This window comes from Muntiacus reevesi, chromosome 2 (genome assembly GCF_963930625.1).
Source record: "Muntiacus reevesi chromosome 2, mMunRee1.1, whole genome shotgun sequence".
In the NCBI taxonomy this organism is placed as follows: domain Eukaryota; kingdom Metazoa; phylum Chordata; class Mammalia; order Artiodactyla; family Cervidae; genus Muntiacus; species Muntiacus reevesi.
The window spans coordinates 52,685,295-52,706,366 of NC_089250.1; the positions used below are offsets into that span (position 1 = coordinate 52,685,295).

The window sequence follows — 21,072 nt, forward strand, 5'->3', positions numbered from 1 at the left end:
GTCCGAATGCCCGGTCCATCTAGAGGCCAGGAGCACAAGGTCCTTGGGGACTGGGCTTTATAACAGACAGCCTGGCAAGAGCTCCTGTCTCCCCGGCTCCAAGGTGTCCAGTCCAGGTCAGCTGGTTAGAATTCAGCTGGGGCCAGGGAGATCTGGGGGCTCTGGTCAGGCGGTGTGATTGCCTGGTTCCGCCCACGCAGAGAGGACCAGGGGTCCGGATTCCCTCGTCAGGGCACACGTGGCCGTAGGAGCGGGAATGGCTGGGTTCGGCGGCCCAGCCGGATCCTCTCTCGTCTCTCCCCCCTACCCCCTCGCTTCCCGGCAGCGCAGGAGTTAACGGGGGGCGGGGCGAGGCGGCGGGCGGAGCCGGCGCGGCCTCGGGCCAGGCGCCCAGGCGCGCGCGGAGCTAGGTGGCCGCAACATCCCCGCGCGCGGCCCGGGCCCGGCAGGAGCGCGGAACCGCCGCCACCGCCGCCGCCGCCGCCTCGGCCATGCGGCTCCCGGGCCGGGGACCTGGGCTCGGGCCCGCGCCGCCCCCCGCGCGCCGCCCTCGCTGAGCCCGCGCCCGCTCGGGCGCTGCCCGGCACCATGGTGCAGAAGTCGCGTAACGGCGGCGTGTACCCTGGCCCGAGCGGGGAGAAGAAGCTCAAGGTGGGCTTCGTGGGGCTGGACCCCGGCGCGCCCGACTCCACCCGGGACGGCGCGCTGCTCATCGCCGGCTCCGAGGCCCCCAAGCGCGGCAGCATCCTGAGCAAGCCGCGTGCGGGTGGCGCGGGCGCCGGGAAGCCCCCCAAGCGCAACGCCTTCTACCGCAAGCTGCAAAATTTCCTCTACAACGTGCTGGAGCGACCGCGCGGCTGGGCGTTCATCTACCACGCCTACGTGTGAGTGCCCACCGGGCGGGGGCGCGGGTCGCGGGGCACCGGGCCAATCGGCCGCTTGTGGCCCGCGGGCGCGCAGCTGCAGGGGACGAGGGCCTCCGTATGTGTCCGGGCGCCCGCGTCGGTCACACCGTGTGTCTGGGGTCCCTTGGTTCATGCGGGGGGCGGAGGTCGGAGAGCGATTTTGGAAACAAACCGTTGAAAGGAGTTCTGGGATCCGGCGTTCAGGTCCGGGCGGGGGCGTCTGTCCCCCTCCCCCGCCCGCCCGCTGGCGGCCTGGTTGGGTTGCATCAGCCCCTCCCCCGCAGGATGGGGCGCCTTGCAACGCCCCAGCCTCCCCTCCTCAGCCCCAGAGGCCCCTCCCCGCGGTCGCTGTACGGAACAAAGGGCCGGCCTGGGAGGAAGCGCAGCGCTGCCCCTCCTGCCAGTGGATCTGGACTCCTGGGGGTCCCCCTCTAGATGGGTTCCCCCAAAGAAAGGGAAATGGGGGAGGGGCCGACTTACCCTTCCCCATCCCCCTAAGCCGCTTGCTCTTCGTCCAGGCTGAGCGCCTGGATTGCTGAAATGAGGAGGGGTCCAAATCTTACTCTCCTCCCCAGCCCTAGGCCCAGGGCAGTTAGCTGGCTGTCCTGTCCCGTGGCGCCTGCACCCATCCCTGAGCTGTCCTGCACCCCCGCTCTCCCTCCGCGCAGCGCGGCCCTGACTCCTCTCAGCAGCAGGAGGGGCAGGTGTATGCCTGAGGCCCCTGTGCACATTCTGGGCTCTGGACCCCCTCCTTGGCAGAGCAGACACCCCGGAGAAGGGGTGCCACCATCCTGGGGCCATCCGCCCTGGCCGTGGAAGGGCTGCTGGTGTCCCCAGGCCCGGTGTTCGGGGAACTCCTGGCTCCTGAGGCAGGGCTGGTGGCCAGGGGCCGGCGTGTGCACATGGGTGTTCGCATGTGTGCGGCGTTTGTGCCTGTGTGTGTGTGTGCGCCCATGCCGGTGGTGCGCACAGCTTCTGAGCCTGCAGGCGCTCTCCCATCCCAGCCAGCCCGGGGCCGGGACTCGGCCATTTTGTGAGAAGAGGCATTTTGGGATGGGAGTGAGGGGTGGATTCTGGGAAAACGTCTCGGAACAACTGAGGGCCCACCTAGAACTGGCGCTGAGTCCCGAGAGCGTGCTGTGCCCTGTGAGCACGTGTATGGACCCTCCGTGGGAGGGGGGAGAAGAGCCTGGGAGGGGGGTGCCCCGCTGCTGAGGAATGGGTGTCCTGAGGGTCACCACGGCCCTGGAGGCCTCCTGGGCACTGTCCCCAGAGGCTCCCCGGGCACCGCATCAGCCCCCCGGCCCGGGGGAGGTGGCTCCACCCTGGTAATCCCCCTGGGCGGACGTGCCCAGGTGTGTTCCTCACTCTTGGAAGAGCCCGTCTTCTCTCCTTCCTGGCTGGGGCTCAAGGGGGTCCTGGGGGCGGCTCTGGCCAGCAGGTCCTGGCCTGAGGTGACCACGGCGCCCCCACTCCTGTTTGACCTACGGTGGGGCTACTGGAGAGTTTTCTGTGCTTTGGCACTAAGGTCCCAGCTGGCCGGGCTTCCCAGGGCCCTCTATTGGGCCCTCCATGCCCAGCCTGAAGCCCTGAAGCGGTCAGCCATCTGTGCTTCAGAGCTGAAGGGACAGTGTGTGGGGCCGGGGTCCAGGCAGCCACTCCCAGGGTGGGGTCTCTGTTGCCTCCTTCTTGAGAGTCCCTAAGTCAGGACAAGAGGGCCTGCAGTGCATGGGGGCTCCAGGGCAGTAAAGGGGCCCAGCTGCCCCTGCGCCCAAGGCGCTGTGGAGGCGAACAGTGTGGGGCCTCCCCTCACCTGGCCCGGGGGTACTCCCTGAACAGCGACATCTCTGTCCTCTCTTGTTCATCAATCATCACCCGGTCCCCGAGCGTGGGATTCGTCACTGTCCCTAGACCCCGCCCATCCTTGGGGCCCAGGCCATCAGTCTCAGAAGGCCTTTTCTGCCCTCATTCTGGTCGCCGAGGGTGTGGCCTCCCCTGAGCACACTGCCCGCCTCACCCCCCACCCCCCAGCAGGGACCGACACTCCTCAATTTGGTTTGTTGATTCGTTAATTAAGCCAGTTCAAGCCCCTCCAGAGCTGGGCCTGGGGGAGCCATGTGGCCAGGGAGCATTGTGGTGGGGCGGGCAGCGCTGCCTTCTTAGGCCACCTTCCTCTGCCTTTTGCCACCGAAGCCTGGCTTCTGCAAAGCAGGGGTGTGCTGGACCCTCTGGACATCAGAGAAGGGGAAGGAGGCGGCCGCCTTGTGGCCCCCCCAGCTTGGTGGGCATCAGGCAGGTCCCGTCCCCCTCTCTCCCACCCTTTGCAGAAGGGGCCGTCTCTGTGACTATGCCTCTGGGCCCAGAGCTATGGCCATCACTGCCTCTGCCTGGGAGCGGCCCCAGAAACACTTCTGAAGGCAGGAGGCTTCCCTGAGTATGGAGGGATCTCAGACCAGGCTGCCCCTCCCAGCCCCGAGGTCCCTTCCTCTGCTTGGGCTGGAGGGAGAGCAGTCCCTGGGCCGGCAGAACCTTCCCCACATGACAACTTCCCCTGGGCGGGCAGGCTGGTGTCGTGGGGGATCTGCTTGAGGCCTGAGTTAGGAGAGAGGGGAACCACACATCTTCTGGGCCTGCAGTCTGCCAGTCTCAGGTTTTTCTCATTTGTGGCCCCATTTTCACTGGTGAGGCAAGGGGTAGAATTCCCGAGTTGCCCTACTCACACCAGAAGGGGTCTCTGCCCAGAGCTGGGGTGCAGATTGGCTAACTTCAAACCTCCGAAAGCCACTCGGAGTTGCCAATGAAATGGTGTTTAAAATAGGCAGATGGAAAATGCTGGCGATGCAGGGCAGGGACTGACCCCTGGAGGCCGGGGCTCATCTGACCAGCTCACTGCTGTGAGTTGCCTTCTCCCGGGCTGGTCCACCAAACCCTCTCTTTCCTCAGATGGCGTCAGCTAGACCTCCGGTGGCCTGCAACGGTTTGGGCCTGTGGCTGGGGGCAGTGGGATGGGGGTCTGGGGCCTCGGGGCATGTACTTGTCCCCTGCATGGCCTTGGATAACCCAGTTGGCCCCACATCTGGTCACGTGCAGGCTGCCTGCTGCATTTTCTCACCCGTCTGTCCTCAGTGGGCAAGGCTGGACCCCCCGGGCCAGTCACTCTTGTCCTCGCCCCGATTGCCTTTAGGGATGAGTGTGGGCCCAGGGCAAGTGACCAAGACTCTGCTTTGAGAGGAGGCTCGAGTCTGAATGGCCATGTCCTCAGCTCCTTCCAGCTCCCAGACCACCCCCCCCCCCACCGTCTTGGGGAGGAAGTGACTATTGATTGGAGAGTTGGAGAATCTTATGGAAATTTCCCCAAAGGTGAGAAGGTAGGAGGATTGTGGTTTCCAGGGAGACCAGGGCTTGGCTGATTGTCTCTGGCCACCCATCTGGAGACCTCAGGCCTCCTTGTAGGATTTCCCTCCGACAACCATGAAATGTTTTTTAATCGTGGTATCTAATTACACTGGGCCGTGAGGCCCCACAGACAGTCTGTGTCTTCAAGGTAACAGTCAGTTGAAAGCTCTGTTTTTGACAGTTTCACAGATCAGAACAAAGAAAGACCTCTGTTTTGTTAGAAATCAGTACAAGTCAAACTTCACAACTTGTCTTTGCGGAAATTCTTGTGGTGGGGGAGGTCCTTGAATGGGCACTGAACCTGAAAACGCCTCACCCTGGAGTGTCTGTAGAGGGACCGGGTCATTTCTGAGAGCATAGACTGAGTCCAGCGGTGGAGGGAGCGTCTAAGGGGGTGTCTTCCCCCGTTTGTTTGAGTCAGTCAGTGAATGCTCAGACTCTGTTAATCCCAGCGCTCCGGCTAGGCAGAGGCCGCTTCTGCTCCTGGCCATTGCTCACAAGACCTGAGTTCCCGCCACACCAGGCTGCCCCTACCCCTGGGAGCTAACCTTACCCTGAACCCACTGGAGAAGGAACAGGGTTCAGGGGACCGAGAGTACTCTGGGCCTTTCGTGGGAGATACTGAGGGCTGGGGGGTTGCAGGAGACCATGGGGAGGGCTGAGCTTCCGTGCCAAGGCGCATGAGGAGGATGGGGATGGGGCGGCGGAGGGGGGCCGGGGGGTCACTGGAAGCTGCTGCCCTTTCAGGGGTGAAGTGTGTGAGGGACGTTGGTCCATGTATGATATCTCGTTGCTACAAGCCGTGCTGCTGGGTTAGCTGGTAGGCGGGTCACTGAAAATATTCTTGAGTATAAACGCAGGCTCTTTCCTGGGTGAGCACATGCATTAGTACCAGATGTAACCTCGTCGTCCCCACACCCTCTTAGGTGCAGCTTGAGGTTATAACCAGTGGTGGTTCAGAGGACATGTGTGGGTGAAAGCGGGAGGGCGGTGGGGATGGGGCCTCCAGGCGAGCCTGGTGGGGATCCTGCCCTCCAAACCGCTCCTGCAGCAGGGCCGTGCATGTCTATGTTTGTGACGTGGGGACACCATTCTGGGCTTGTCTCGTGTGAATCACTCAACACAGCGCCTGGCGTGTGTGATGGTCACGGGGTCCTGGCTGCATCATGAGTTGCTCTGCAGGAGGAATTCCAGGCAGATGGAGGTGGGCGCGTCTGGGACAGCACTCTGGGCCGTCCGCCCTCAGCCCAGCGCTTAGCCCCGTCGGCATGTCCTCGGTCCCATTGGCCAGGGGCTGGCCTGGACAGGTGTTCGAGGCTGCTGTGAAGTAGTGGCTGCACGATTAGACCCGGGGGCCTGTCTGACACTGCGTGTTTGTCCAGGGGGACTGGCCAATCCCTAAAGGACCTCGCTTGTTCTGCTGCTGCCCAGGTGCTGGGGGAGGTCTTCCTTCCTTCACTAAGTGGTCCTAGCACCTGGTACCTCCAAGCGAGGAAGCCACATGGTTTTGGCTTGAAAAGCACCATGGCAGGCAAGTTGTAGCCATGGACCTCAGACCGTAAAGGGGACTTCAGGTTTCCCTGTGGGCTATGTGCTGACGAGCTGCTGTATGGTGACTTAGCGCCATGCAGGCCACCGGGAGGAGCCCACCTCCAGATGGCACTGCCCCAGGTGCCCAGCTGTGCTTTCTGACAGCTCTGCAGCCCTGGGAAACAGGCTTCACCTCTGCCCTCCCGGCTGCAGGCCACCCGGACAGCAAGGCTGCGCCAGTTTGGTGAGAGCTAAGGTGGAAAGAAGAGGTGCCTGCGGTCCCACATTGTCCCCTGGGGGACTCTGCCTTCCACGTGGGGGAGGGTTTGACAAAGCTGCCCCCCTCCCTCCACTTTTGCGGGCAGCCATTGCCCCATGACTGTTCTCACTTCCCTGAGAGCTGGTGGGATGTTGGTGAACCCCAGACCTCTCTTGGTGATGTGGGTGTCTGCGGGAGGGGTCTGGGGCAGAGAGATGACTATTTCTAAAGGTTGTCTGTTCCTTGCGTGAATCAGGGCAGGCTTGGCCAGAGTTGGAGGCAGGTGGTCCGGGGGCTGTTTTGCACACAAATGGTCTGGAGTTAGATACTGAAGTCTGTTGTTTGAAGCTGGGCAGCACCAAGCTTTCCATTCATCCAAGAGGAAGCTGGGCTGGGGATGTGTGGGTCTCCAGGGCCCTGGATGGGTCGGCTGTGGGACCCTTGGTCCCCCTGAGGGGTTGCTGCAAAGCCGCAACCCACATCCCCCAATTTGCTCTGAGTTCAGGTGGCTTCTTCCGCAGCCCAGTCAGAGCCTGTGGGGGAGGCAGGCCCCAGAGTTCCCGGTTGTGAAGGCCTGGCTGTGGGAAGTGTGCATTCTGCCATGGAAAGTGGCTCCCCTGGGGATCGGAAGGATGGTGCCCATTGGAGGGAGAACAGGGCTTTTGTCAGGTGTCATGACACTGGTGTGTGAGCCCAGATGAGCCCAGCTCATGAACAGATCCAAGGCTACGTACTGGTCAGCAGGGCCACCAGCACTCAGCCAGACAGGTGATGGGCAAGGCCCTTGGCTTCTCTAGCAGCCCCAAGGACGTGGTGAGACCCCTGGTCTGGGGAAGGTCTGCCTGCGAGAGGACTCTCACTTCTCCTTGGCCACCAGCTGCCTAGAGTTTTGGTCCCACTGCCCAGCATCTGGGATTGGCCAAAGGAAGGGGACACCAGACAGGCAGGCCTTTCCCGGCAGCTCCTTGTAGAGGCCATGGTGGCTTCACTCAGTTGAAATGGGAGGCTGGGTGTGTTCCAGCTTCCATCCCTGAGTCTGACCTTCACCCTCAGGATGTGCTCAGATCTGAGTGTTCTTAGACTTTGCCTGCTATCTGTCTTGAATATAATTAGTTCTTTATTTTTTTTGAATTATCTGGAATAATTTTGTAACTGTGCAGAACATGTTTGTTCTAGAAAGTCCTATGAGGAGTTGTTGGAAACTGTCCTCAACGATCCCTTGGCCATCCGCGGTGGTGGCAGGTCTCAGCTCCCAGGCTGTTCCTGGCAGTCTGCTGCGTGCAGCCCCTACCCAGGCCCCTTCCTCCCCTAGGTCCTGTCTGGCCCCCCTTCCCTCCTTGGAGCCTCAGTCTTGACCCAACTAGAGAGCTTAGAACTCTTGAGTTTGCTTTTCCATTTAACGCTTGGAAAAATACTTGAAGGGTTTGTCTGAGGAAAAGGCCAGTTTCAAAAAATAAAAGGCCATTTTCTCCTGGGATCCCAGTCTTTGGGGGAGGAAGTGGGGTCATGGGGGGTGTGGAAGTTGGGGGAGCCTGGGCAAGCACCTGCTGACCTGTTTCTGTTCCTGCAAGCAGGGCCCTGAGGGGCTGCCAGTCCTGCTGGGCCATATCCACGGGGGAGACAGAGGCTTGATGTAGGATGTAGTGGCAGTACTGGGACGGCCCTCCAGCAGGAGGGCAAGGTCTGATGCAGGGTTCTGACTTTCACCGGATGAACAAGAAGTGGGAGCGTTTAGAGCTCAGCCTCTGGTGGGGGGTGGGTGGTTGGGGTCAGGATGGGAGGCTGGGTCCTGTGTGACTGGAGGGCCGGGCAGGGCACTGGCCGTGGTCCTGATCAGGAGCCCTTGGCCGGTTCGCCCTGTGAACTCCATGCAGGACCGTGGAGAGCGGGAGCTTTGTCCACGACTGGCTGGCTCAGGGAAGGGGCTCCTGGGGCAGACGCATGGCCGCCCTTTGTCTGGACCACTTGCTTCTGTCTCCAGATTCAGCTGTTTGTGCTTAGAGGGCTCTTTCCTCCTTGGTTAACATTCTCCAAGATGGTTCTCTCCAATCTGCAGTTTAATTAGCTGAGAGCTGAATTAATATCGTCTGGATGGAAACCCAGTGTTTCAGGCCATGCAGTGGGCAGACAGCACTGCGTGGTCTGAGAGAGGGGGCTGGCGGCCTTTTAGAGAAACACTTGGTTATGGTGCATTATCCTTTCTGATTCTGAACACTGCACACGTCCGCTGTAGGAGACGGAGAAGATGCAGAAAACCCAAGGAGGCGCGTTTGTCATTCCTGATCTGTTTCTGAGCATCTGTGTTTCTCAAAGGAGATCAGATTCAGACTCTGTCACCCTCCTCCACGCTGACCGTGCGCAGTAGGGATTTACCCGTGGAGTCAGACAAGCCTCAGTTGGGCAAATGTTGGACTTTGTCTCTGTCATCAAGGCTCCCTGTCTCTCTGGAGTGGGGGAAAAGGTGGCCCTGTCCCCGATCCCTTACCCTGCGCCCTTGATGGCTCTGGGTGCTGGCCTGGGGAGGGGCCCTGGGGTCAGGCCCAGGAGGGGGCTTGTTAAAATGAGGTCCTACGTGAGGGTGAGCCCTCCATTGCTGGAGGCATGAAGTGAAGGCTGAGAGGACACCGGGGGTGTCTGTAAAGGATCAGTGAACTGGGAGCCATGGGAGCGTGGCGGGGGAGCTGCTTGGAGGGTCTTCAGGAAGAGTCTGGGGGAGCAAGCCTGGCTGTCCTGTCAACCTGGGGGCGGTGGGTGGGGGGTGACTCTGTGAGAGATTCTGAGTCAGGAGAGCAGCGGTTGGGATGCCCTGAGCCCTGAGTGGCTCCTGTGCTCACAAAGGGGATGTTGGATACCAGGGGTATAGTTCAAACTGACCTCATTGGGGGAGCCCCACTCCCCCGAAAGCTGGTGTCTGCCCTGTGTTCTGAGCCCAGTAGCCTGTCCACTGCAATGTGCCCTTGGGGGACCCTTCCCCACCCCACTCCTGCCCAGGCTTCCACGTGGCAGAGCTGTGGGACCTGTATGGGCCAGAGTCAGCTGTGCTGACCGCCTGATCAGGGCAGTCAGCCTGTGTTGGGGGAGTGTGTGGCAGGCCTGGGGGACACACCTCCAGAAGGGGCCCCCAGAGTGAGCCAGGGCTGGGGGAGTCCCGGCCTTACGAGGACAGAGCTTAGTGAAGACCATGGAAGAAAACACACCTGGAGGGGGCCCTCTTCCACGACTGAGGAAATCAACGAGCTAGTGGCTGCCTGCTCCCTGTGAGTGGGTGCTGAGGCTTCTTTAGGGGAGGCTGGGGCCCTTCTTGCCCCCAGAGGCCTCAGAGCAGGGTCTTTCCTCTAAGGATGGGTCAGGCTCCCTGCTGGCAGGGGTGCGGGAAGCAGTGTGTGGGGAGGGGTGGACTGTCTGAGACTTTCTCAGAAGGAAGCTGAGGCCCAGGTGGGAAGGCTGGCCTGGGTGCAAGCACATGGATGGGGCTTCACCTGCTTCTTCAGAGCCTGACAACCTGCCCGTCTTTCTTCTGTAATCGAGGTGAAACTCACAGAATATACAATTAGTCATTCCAAAGTGGCCAGTTGGGGGCGTTTTTTGGGTTCACAGTGAGGGGCAGTCACCAGCTGTCTCTGGCCTTGGGACATGTTTGTCCCCACCTAAGACACCCGAGCCCATCCAGTCTGACTCCCCACCTCCAGCCCCTGGGGCCGTGGCTCCTGTTCTGGACATTTCATGGGAGCAGATCACATACTGCGTGACTTTCGCATCTGGCTTCCTTCACTGAGCATCATGTGTTAAGGTTCATCCAGGTTGTGACCTGGGTCAGTGCTTTGCTCCCCTTAAAGGCCGAGTATGTCCCACTGCAGAGGGGCCAGTTGCCCACTGTGCATCTGCTGATGACCTGTGGGGTGTCCCCCTCAGTTTGGGGTGTCTGGAGCTGCTGTGAACACTTGAGTTCATGGCTCTGTGTGGACACACGCACATATTTCCTGTGTTTTTAATGAGTGCGTTTGCTGCCTGTGAATTCATGTGTGGCCAGCTCCCTGGGATGTGCCATACTCTCCTGGTCCCAGGACCCCCACCCTCTGCCTTCAGAAGCCTCTGGGTCCCTTGGGCCTCTGTCCGTGGCCGCTTCTTACCTCCTTGCTCCCAAACTATCTGGTGGGTCTGCACTATTGAGCCTTGTGTGATGGAGGCTGTGGGCTGGAGCTGACCTTGCCCTTCGTCAGGATGTGGGCCCACCCCATGTGCAGGTTCTGGCTGCACACTGCAGGGATGAATGAGCAGAGCAGGTGAGGGGAGCCAGCACAAGGATGATCAGGGGCCCCAGGAGAGAAAATGGAGGGAAGTGGGGGCCTCTTGCAGAAGGTGATGCTGAGCAGGGCACCTGGGCATGAGGAGGGGGGTAGCCCTGCACTGGGCATGCAGCAGAGAGTGCCAGGCAGTGGAGGAGAGTGTGCAAAGGCCCTGGGGCAGGCGAGCTGGCAGGAGGAGATGGGTGCTCCTCCAGATGTCTTGGTGAGGTGGCGGGTGGCGGGAATGGGAAACAGAGAGGTGGATTGCAGTCAGGACACATTAGAGGAAGAGTCTGGGGGAGCAGGCCTGGGATCTTCGCAGGGAGGACCCCTGATGGGGGCTGTGAGCCTGGTGGGGACTGTTGTGTCTGAGGAAGGTGGGGATGACAAGGGGATCCATCCATGTGTGCAGGCTGGCAGCAGGTGGACTTTGATGGGGGATGGAGGGGAAATTCCAAGGCCATCCAGTGGTTAGGATTGCAAGCTTCCACTGCAAGGGGCACGGGTTCAATCCCTGTGCAGGGAATTAAGATTCTGCATGCCATGTGGCTAAAATAAACACATGAACAAAAAATACCCCAAAACCTGTTTGATGTGGGATGGAGGAGGGCACTCAGGTGAGCCTTTGTTCAGTGCTGGGTTCTGGGTGTGGACAGGTGACTAGTGGAGAATGGTCCCATGTGGAGTGGCCATCTTGGGGATGAGATGGGAGGGGCTGGGGAAGTGGCCTCAGTGGGTGCTGAGCCAGTGGGTTTCCTGCCAGGGCCCCGGGGGTCCTCCTTTCTGGCCTGGCCCCAGGGGACAGCCCTTCCTGTGGCTCCCGGAGCCCCTGGGGCTTCACCACAGATGTCTACTCTTTTGGGGGTACTGGGGGGTCCCTTGGAACCTGGGACTTCTGACTGGTGAGTGGTCAGGCGACAATGCTTGGGAAGGGTAGGATCAGACATTCACCAGATTCACCCTGTGGCTGAGGCTTTGGAGGCCATCTGGGGTACTGGCCAGTGGGAGCATAAGGGGTCCCCCGAGCACGCCTTCCTGCCCTGGGTGTTGGGAGAGAGAGGGCTGGATGTGGGGGTTGCTGTGGATGTGGAGTGACCTCTGGTCCAGCAGGGAGCAGGGGAAGGGGTTGGGGGCCAGGACAAGGGAAGCCAAGGTCATTTGTAGAGCCCTTGAATGCTGAGTCTGAAGCTGGACCTTCCCAGGGTCTGAGATTCCTGGGTCGGGGCCTATCAGATCCAAGGCACTGATTGAGCTCATGCTGTTTGCGAGGTTCCCAGCGCCCACCTCCTTCACCCCATGGCCTTAGGCTCGGGTGGTGCCTCCAAGTACCTTCTGTTCTCCTGGCAGCAGGCTTGGTTGGCCTGGCTGGGCTGCAGTGGGCCGGGCGCTGCCCCATTGGCGCTGCCCCTCTTCCCTGCCCAGGCTCCAGGGAAGAGGTCTGCATGGAACCGCCAGCTCCCTCCAACCCTGGCAGGATGATGAGTGGTTCCCTGCATCTGCTTTGCACCTTGAACAGCCGTCAGGAATCCAGGCTTCCTGTCGCTCCCAGAGATTGGACGTGGCAGCGGATCCTGGAGGCAGAGCAGTTTATTAGGCAGTGAAATTAGATTCCAGGCTGCGGCACCGGCTGCAGTCCTGAAGGACGAGGCAGCGGGAGGTTCCCTGGGGACCTCACACGCTGGCTCCCCCTCCCTCGACCTCTCTTGGCTCCTGGGTCACCCACCCCCCCGGGAGGCACAGTCTTATCAGAATGGACATTATTCTGGGGACCCCGCCAGTGGAAGGGGAGCTCAGGCTTGGCCCCCACAGCCGCAGTGAGCAGCTTCACAGCCTTTGTGCTCCCTCTGTGCTCTTGTCTGTAAAATGGACGCACACCTTCCCTGTCTGTTGGTTGTTGAGTGCCTGGCGTGTAGCAGACATGCTGTGGATTCCAGCCTGGGGGTGGGGCTCGATGTCAGTGACCCCTTCCCACTCTCCTCTCCCAGCTCTGGGGGCCTGGGGGTGAGCAAATGGGTGATAGCAACACGACTATTTTTCCTCCCAACCCTTCCACCTCTTATGAAATGTTTATCTCATTAAGGGCTTCCCAGGTGGCTCTTGTGGTAAAGAATCCGCCTGCCAGTGCAGGAGATGTGAGAGACGTGGGTTCGATCCCTGGGTCAGGAAGATCCCCTGGAGGCAGGCATGGCAACCCACTCTGGTATTCTTGCCTGGAGAATCCCATGGACAGAGGAGCCTGGCGAGCTGTAGTCTGTGGGGTCACACAGGGTCAAACATGACTGAGCATGTACGCCTATCTCATTAAATATGTAGAATGAGGCAAGTAATCCCAGCTACCTTTTGACTCAGTCTTTGGAGGGAGGGAGTCTGGGTTGCGGGGACAACCTTGGGGGGCCGTCCCTGCCTGCACCGCGGCCCCCACCCTGGTTCCCTCCCAACAGTGACATGGGATGAGGTGGCAGAGGCTTAGTCATGTTTTTCCAGAAGATAAATATTCCCTTAAATCAGATGGAGGGAGGAGGCGGGAGGGAAGAGCCGGAGGCAGTGGGTTCTCCCTCCGGAAGTGGGGGCTGTCCCTCCCCAGAGTGCAGGGGCAGGCAGACCACACACACGTGCACCCAGGGCCTGCGGGCACAGCTGTGGGCTGCCTGCCTCAATGGGTGTTGTCAGCCTTGGCTGGGGGGCTCCTATGACTGATGCCCAAGCCTCCAGCATCCTCAGTCCCTCCTATCATCTCCTTCCTGCCACTCCTCTCCATCATCAGAACCCTGCACTCAGGACCTATTTCAAAAGAGGGGTCCATCTCTGCCCAGAGCTCAGGCCATGGAAGTCCCTCCTGCCATCTGGCTGAGGTCTCTCCTGCTGCTTTGGATCCTGCAGGGCTGGGGCCAACCCACTCCCCACCCCCCATCCCCTGCCGCGGCTGCTGGTAAACTGGGTGCTCTGGGTGGTGCAGGCCCGGCAGTGCACCTGGGCTGTGGTGGTTCTGGCTGATGCTCACTCTCCAGGTGGCCCACCTCCCGCCTGCCTAGGTGAGCAAGGTCTGCTGTGCCTGCCTGCCCCGCCCCCCTGCCTGACCCCCATCACAGCCCCTGGAGTCTGGGGCTGGGGACCAAGTGCTCGAGATGCTTGTCTCCATGGCAACTGCTGCCAGGGAAGCATCCTGACATTGAATTCATTATCATAATTAGCCACCACGTACTGCCTTTGTGGACACCTCCTGCCACCGCTCCTTTCTTTCCCTGCAGCCTGGACAGTTCCTGGGCTGGTGGGCATGAGGACTACCCTCCCCCAGGGCCTGGGGTCTTGGTCAGGTGGCAGGGAGAGGTGCAGGATGATGCTGGGCATTAAAATGAACCTTGCAGCAGAGAGGCTGGTCTCCCAGCGTGCGGGGGGTGGGGTGGACCTGCTCACTAGTCTGTCTGGGAGGAAGCAGACTCTGGGGCCTGGAGGGTCAGTACCCAGCACACAGCTGGCCTCCCAGAGCCCCAGCGTTGTTGGCGGTGTCTGCCCTGCACCTCTGCAACTCCTCTCCTGAGGAGGAGCAGGGCAGAGGGAGTTCTGAGACATAGCTGCCAGCTCTGAGGAGTCTGCTGGAGGCCAGAACCCAGGTCACTAAGGCAAGAGAGACCCTGCCTGGCTCAGATTCCCTAGCATCTCCAGGATGCCCCGGTGCCCAGGGCCCCAGCATAACTGCAGTGGGCACCTTGCAATGGCCACAGGGCTAGGGGTGGTCGCCCGTGTTGTCCTGTGGGAGAGTGGCACCCACGTCTGAGCTTCACCCCTACCAGCTCCAGTGGAGGGCCAGGCCCCATTGAAGTGCCACTTATCACCAAGGATGCAGTGTCTCAAACCAGGAGGCCAGAGGCAGAGCCCCCTCCTGGGCTTGTGGGGCTTCTGCCTCCCTGTCTCTAGATGGGCATGGGCGTTGGAAGTCTTGGGGGCCAGGCTGCGGCTGGATGCTGGGTGGGGATGGCCATCAGTCACTGAGGTGCCTGCAGACGGGAGGGCCCTGGAGTAAGTGACTTCCATCAGCCAACTGCCTGCGAGTGGCCAAGGGCTGCGGGGGCATCGTTGCACTTTGGAGGTGTTCCTCTAGATCTGTGGGGGCCCCACCTGGACCTGGCAGCACGGTATAAGGGGTGCTCGCTCCCTGGGGGCGTCTGCCGCCCTCCTCTGCTTCCTCCTCGTCGAGTGGGCGTGCCAACCTTTTTCCAAGTGTCCGTCCCGCTGACTCCCCTGCATCCCCTGGCGGTGCCATCTGTGGCCATCTGTCCCAAAACATCAGAAACAAAACTGGGAGTGTGGCCGGCACTTTCCAGGGGTGGGGGGAGGAAGGCTGTGAGGTCCCCACCTTGGGTTGCAGGTTTGCCTACTGAGCTGCTGATGGGGCTCCCGACAGCCTGGCCTCTGTCTGCTGGGAAGAGTGGGACATTCTGGAATGTTCTGAGATGCTGGCAGAGCCACCTCGAGGAAGCCAGGCTGAGAGGGCCTGGTCATCCAGAGTCCTGGCCTTTCCTTTGTTCTCTAGAGGAGTGTTCTTATGCAGTACAAGGAGCTGGCGTTCGTGGTTGCGGCCCTGGGCCCTGCCTGCCCGACAGACGAAGATGGCATCAGGCACCCCGGGGACCCTGATCTCCAGTCTGGTCAGACTCGCCCTCTGCCGGGTCCTGGACTCACTGTCCACCCCTTACACCTCTCCAGGGCCACCCCACTTACTCTTCCCTCTGTCAGGAACAGCTTCCCTTCTCTGTTTGCCCCACTGGCTCTTCACCCTGCAGTGTGGTGGACACCTCCTCAGGGAAGCCCACCGGGTTGTATGTCCCCCCCAGCTCCTGAGTCCTGGTACTGAGCTGAGCTGGGTCCTGGGTACCCCTTCTGAGGTGAGCGACCCTCTCAGTCTCTCCCACCACCCAGGCCTAGGCATCCTGACCCACTGCCCTGGGATCTCCTCCAACCCTGGCAGACCCTCTCTGGGCATGTGGGCTCCTTCTCACCAATAGAGTTGAGGGGAGGATACTGCCGGCAAAGATTTATGAATATAAGGCACATGAGACATCTGGACATTTTTGTCCCTGGGCTCAGCTAATTGAATAAATTGGCTAATGAGCAAAGGAAATTAATTGCGGTTTTGAAATGTGACCGTTTACTTGCGTGCCTTTTGTCTGAGCCAGCGACCTTCAGATAGAGCCGGGGGTGATGATGGAGCCAGGGACACGGATGGAGCCAGGGGCGATGATGGAGCTGTCTTCAGGGGGCCATGCTTCAGGGAGGGGCTGTGTCGGCCCTGTGAGGGGCGTGGCCTGTGCCTCTCTGGACCTTGTTGCCAGGCCTCTTCCAGGCACGTGGGCAGGACCACTGGAGGTACCCCTGGATCTGGCTGAGGCTCAGTAGGCCTTGGCGCTGAGCACCCCCTTGGTGATTCTGGCCAGACTGGGCAGGCCGGGCCCAGTCTGTCGCCATGGCCAGGCTGAGTTTGGACCATGTGGCGTTGGCTCTGAGGGTCTCATTTCCACTCCACCTCTACCACCAAGGAAGCCAGTGGTCTCGACGCCCAGGGAAGGTGGAGCTAGGTGCCTGGGGTTTCCCAGGTGGTGATAAAGTGGGAGGGCACCTCAGGAGCCCTGGACCCCTGTCAGCAGCCCTCAGGGGCTCTGCTTCCTGGGATCCCAGCCCCACCCTGGGCCCTTTGGCTGGACGCCTGCTGCCCAGCGGTTCCTGGTTCTGGAAATTGACCAGTTCTCTGTGCCCCCTCCCAACACTGCCTGCAGGCGTGTTCTGGTGGTCAAGGATGCTGGACGGCATGGGTGAAGCCAGTGTGAACTAGGGGACAGGAAGTGTTTGCCTGTGAGCCTGGCAAGGACAGCTGTGAACAGGGATGGGGGACCACGCCTGGGGTGCCTTGCTTGGGGGTGGGCTGTGGCATTTGCTCAGTTCTTATTTGCCCAGTGACCCAGGAGGCTGTGCCCCTTGTTTGTTTAGGAGCTTTGGGAGCAGACAGACAAGGGACACGTGGTGGGTGTCCTAGAGAGCAGATGAGGCTGGTCATTGCCATGGAGCCCTGGGGGGCGGGTGTCCCCTGCTCTGCCCTGTCCCTCTCTGTGCCACTGGGCACCCGGCCTGGCTGACCGCCCTCTGCTCGTTCCCCAGGTTCCTGCTGGTCTTCTCCTGTCTTGTGCTGTCCGTGTTCTCCACCATCAAGGAGTACGAGAAGAGCTCTGAGGGCGCGCTCTACATCCTGGTGGGTCCCGCAGGATGGCGCGGAGGGCCTGATGCCACTCGAGGCCGCGGGCGGCAGCCTGCCCGTGATCCTGTTGATCTGACCCTCCAGGTCCCCCACTGACAGGGACCCCCACCCTCCTGGCACACACTATTCTTGGTAGCCCTTCGGTTCCTCCCAGTCTCCCCTTCTGACGTTGGTGATATTGCAACTTCCTCAGCCTCCACCGGCCCCTCCCCACAACACCCCAGCACCCTCTTCCCGGCCTGTCCCCCCGCCCTGTGTCATCACAGCACCTGACAGCCCCCGCCCCCACTGTCCCTGTGCCCTTTTCCACCTTCCATTCTCACTGGAGCCTGAGGGCTCTGGTGGCCCCCTCCGCCTTGGAGTGTGGGGTGTTTCCCGGCAGATGTGGGCGTGGGGTGGGGGTTGTGAAGCTCACAGCAGTCCTGTGATGGGTAGGGGTGGGTGCCATGGCAACTGCAGGGTGATTTCTGTGTTGCTGTTGGTGATGGGAGGCAGGGCTGCAGGGAGGCTGATCCTGCATCCAGATGCACCTCTGGGGAGTCTTCCTCCCCCCTGTCCTGTGTCCTGGTGCTGCCCCAGGCCTGGGAGCACCCCCTACTTGGCAATTACCTGAGATCCTCCATCAGCTCTGCCCTCTGTGCCCTGTATGCACACCAGCTACACAGGACGGGGCCCCCCCCACTGTAGTGGCTCAGCTGCAGCATCACCCGCAGGAAATCGTGACCATCGTGGTGTTCGGTGTGGAGTACTTCGTGCGGATCTGGGCTGCGGGTTGCTGCTGTCGGTACCGTGGCTGGAGAGGGCGGCTCAAGTTTGCCCGGAAGCCCTTCTGTGTGATTGGTGAGGCCCGGTGGGGGTAGGTGGGCAGGCACAAATGCAGGACCGACTCTTTCTGGAAGTTTCTTCCCACCTGCCCTCTTGGCGTCAGAGCCCATGGTTGATGCAGCCTGATTGCAGGACAGTGAGGTGCTGGGCAGCCGTGCCCAGGGAAGGGTTGGGCTGGGTGGGCTGTGGAACCAGGCCCTGCTGGCCCTTTGTGTGTGTCCATCTGTCCATCCTCCCGGCGCCCTGGTGGGGGCCGCCCTTCTGCAGCAGAGGGCCCGCCCCCCAGCTCCGCCATCTCCCACAGACATCATGGTGCTCATCGCGTCCATCGCCGTGCTGGCTGCCGGCTCCCAGGGCAATGTGTTCGCCACATCGGCGCTCCGGAGCCTGCGCTTCCTGCAGATCCTGCGCATGATCCGAATGGACCGGCGGGGCGGCACCTGGAAGCTGCTGGGCTCCGTGGTCTACGCACACAGCAAGGTGATGGTGCCAGGCCAGGGTGCGGAGGGCTGGCCGGGCATGACGCAGCCCCTCGTTTCCTCTGGGCGTCTTCCCACGACTTGACCCTTGACCTCATCTCTCCAGCTTTTCTGCCAGGCCTGGTCCATTTGGGTCCCACCCAGAACCGGCTGGCTCCGTGGTGGGGGGTGTGCTGGATTAGTGCCCATCCCCCAGTCACCTGCCCATTAGGCTGAGGCTCATGGTGGCCACTGGCTGTGGGACCCGTGAGGTGGCTGCAGTCCCAGCTCCTTCCCGATCCCCACCCAGTGTTCCCAGGAGCTCCACAAGCCCAGACCCCACCCTGCCAGGCTGTGCGGAGAGGCCCTCCTGCTGGTGGGTGGCCGTATTGGTTCCCAGCCTCCTCCCCACTGTCCTTCCTGTCTGAGGACCCGAGGCTGGGCTTTGGTTGACGAGACAAAGTGGGAGTCTCCCTCAGCCTCAGGGAAGTCTGGGTAGGGCCCCAGCAGGCCCGACATTCTCCAACCTGCCCGCCTGACAGCCATTCAGGACCACTCCCTTCCTGGGTGGATGCGGCTCTGGGCCATCCCTGCCTGCCATCCTCTAGGGGTGAGATGCGCAGGTGTGGGACCACCCAGGGCTGGGGCTGGGGCTGGAAAACCAGCTGCCTCTCCTGTCTGCCCAGGCTTGGGGCTCCCAGGGACTCTGCGGCCAGCTCTCGGGAGAGGTACCTGCCCCGGAAGCCCAGGGGACTCAGAGCTCAGCGAACCTCCAGCCAGATGGGACCTTGTGCTCCTGGGCGGGTTGGGCTGGGTGCCAGCCTGGCAGCTGTGACGTGGCCATCTCTTTCAGGAATTGGTCACTGCCTGGTACATCGGCTTCCTCTGCCTCATCCTGGCCTCGTTTCTGGTGTACTTGGCGGAGAAGGGGGAGAACGATCACTTTGATACCTACGCGGATGCACTCTGGTGGGGCCTGGTGAGTGTCTGGCCTCTGGGGCCAAGGAGAGGGGCCTTCACCAAGGATGTGCTCGCCGGGCGTGGCCTGCCTTGGGGTCCCTCCTGCCCATGGTCTGAGCCCCCCACCCCTCCCCACGGTATGCCCCTGACTGCCCAGGCCTGGACAGCAGACCTTGAGTTCTCCCACCTGACCTGGCTGGAGACATCTCTCTGGGGCCACCTGCTGGCTGCTTCTGACCAGGATGCCACGTGGAGGTGGCGTCCCAGGTGGGCCGTGGTGGGGGATGCACTGGTCTGTGTGGGGTGGCAGGAAGCCTGGCCCTCAGGGAGCCCGTGCCCAGCCATGGCCGGTCACCTTCCTTCTCCGCTGACCAACCTGTGTGATCTCTGTGATGGAGGGGGAGGGGCGGTGCTGCCTGTCATGTTGATGGAGGAGAGTTTGAAAAAGGGGAACTAGACCCCCTGACTCAACCTCCCAGGCTGCTCCTGACGAGGAGGACTCCATCCAGAGCTGATGAACTTTTGACCCATGCTCACGGCCACCTACCTCCTGGGCCCCTTGTTGGCTCCTCTCCTGTCACCAGGTGCAACGGACTCTTCTGAGAAAAGGCTTCCTGGGCCACCCTCCAAAGGGCCCCGCAGACCTCGACCCCAATAGCTCGAGCCAGGACCTCCGTCTAGCTCCTCCTTGTCTGTTTCCATGGATGCCCCCAGGTGGGGGCCAGAGTGCCCCTTCTTTATGAGCTCTTCTGGGGGTGCTGAACTCTCAGACGGGGAACCCCTTCTGCATATTCCCCACCTACACCGGGGGTTTCCTCTGTGAACTTTATTTTTATTTTAGTGTTTCATTTTTGGCTGTGTTTCTTGATGTGTGGGGGTCTTAGTTCCCAGACCAGAGACTGAACCTGGGCCCTCGGCAATGAAAGTGCCGAGTCCTGACCAAGAGACCTCCAGGGAAGTCCCTTCTCTGTGAACTGCAGACTTTAAAGGTTCCCTCTGCTCTCTGATGGGATGAGATTGGCCCCTCCCCACCCCATCATTCTTGGGAACTGTTCCACCTGAGATCCCCTTGTTCTGCTCTGGGGGCTGGTGGTCCTTGGAGGGGCCTCCTGGGCGCTGGGGGAGTCCTCCCACTGCCTCGCTCTCAAGCTGGCCTCCCGAATGCTGGCTGTGAACACTGGCCTCGAATGCTGGCCCCAAGGACAGAGGCCCCAGCAATCCCCCACGCCCCCAAGTCTGCCCTTGTTTTGGGAGTACATGACCTTCTGAGGGAGACGTTTGTGAGATCCTGTGTGTGGAAGTGCCCCCAATCCCATGCCCCTCCTGGCAGCTGGGCCCCTCCCTCTCTGGCCTCAGCTTACAAGGCCCCCCTCCAAAGGCCCCTACATGACCCCTGAGCATCCTCAGAGGGTCCCTTGGCCCTGTTGCCTCTGAGGCTCCGGCTTTGTCGGAGCCTCCTGGCTGCCCGTCTGGCTGGAGCTCAGCCCTCCTGGGTGAACCTGCCCTGCCCACCTCAGGTGTAATTGAGAGTGGAGGCCGAACACCCCACCCCCCACCCCATGTTCATTTTGGTTCTTGAGTGGGGAAGGGTGGCTGGTGGTGACCCCGGCCTCACGGGCCCTGCGTGGGCAGCTGCCCTGAGGCCTCGGAGGGGGCCCTGGGTCCTGCCAGGACTGGCTGAGGATGGGCCCTCTGTTCACAGATCACCCTGACAACCATCGGCTATGGGGACAAGTACCCCCAGACCTGGAATGGGAGGCTCCTGGCGGCGACCTTCACCCTCATTGGTGTCTCCTTCTTTGCTCTTCCTGCCGTGAGTCCCGCCTTTCCTGCCTTTGCTGGGAATGGAGTCTGGCCTCCTCGGTGACTACTGCTTTCCTTGGGGTCATGTGGGGCCAGGCAGGGCTCCCCTCTTACTGCATCTCTGGGTCCCCATTAGCACCTCCTAGCCCTGGGATTGACCAGTTGGGTTCCTGTGGCCAGGAGCGGAGCTGTGAGTGACGTGGCTCTGGCAGGTTTCCTGCAGAAGGCGTGGGGGCCCTGTCCGCCCTCCCCCTGCAGCTGTGCAGGGCGTGGGGGAGCTGGTGGTGCTGCTGTCCAGGTGCTCTTCTCTGAGACCCTGGGCCTCACCCCCCGCTCGCTGCAGTGTAGACAGACTGGGAAGGACTGTAATCTTTGTGCCCAGATGTGTTCAGAGTGGGCCCTG

The 21,072-nt window shown here is 61.3% G+C and overlaps 1 protein-coding gene across 5 annotated transcripts in view; it reads left to right on the top strand.

Moving 5' to 3' along the window:
• Nucleotides 1–512: 512 nt before the first annotated feature.
• Nucleotides 513–21,072, top strand: part of KCNQ2 (potassium voltage-gated channel subfamily Q member 2) — a 43,349-nt gene continuing 22,789 nt past the window's right edge. For all 5 annotated transcript variants that reach the window (XM_065919669.1, XM_065919668.1, XM_065919671.1 and 2 more), the window contains exons 1-6: nt 513–884; nt 16,527–16,617; nt 17,337–17,463; nt 17,753–17,928; nt 18,760–18,885; nt 20,569–20,679. In XM_065919669.1, coding sequence (XP_065775741.1) covers nt 589–884; nt 16,527–16,617; nt 17,337–17,463; nt 17,753–17,928; nt 18,760–18,885; nt 20,569–20,679 — 927 coding nt within the window. In that variant the 5' untranslated portion in view covers nt 513–588. The remainder of the gene's footprint in view (nt 885–16,526; nt 16,618–17,336; nt 17,464–17,752; nt 17,929–18,759; nt 18,886–20,568; nt 20,680–21,072) is intronic.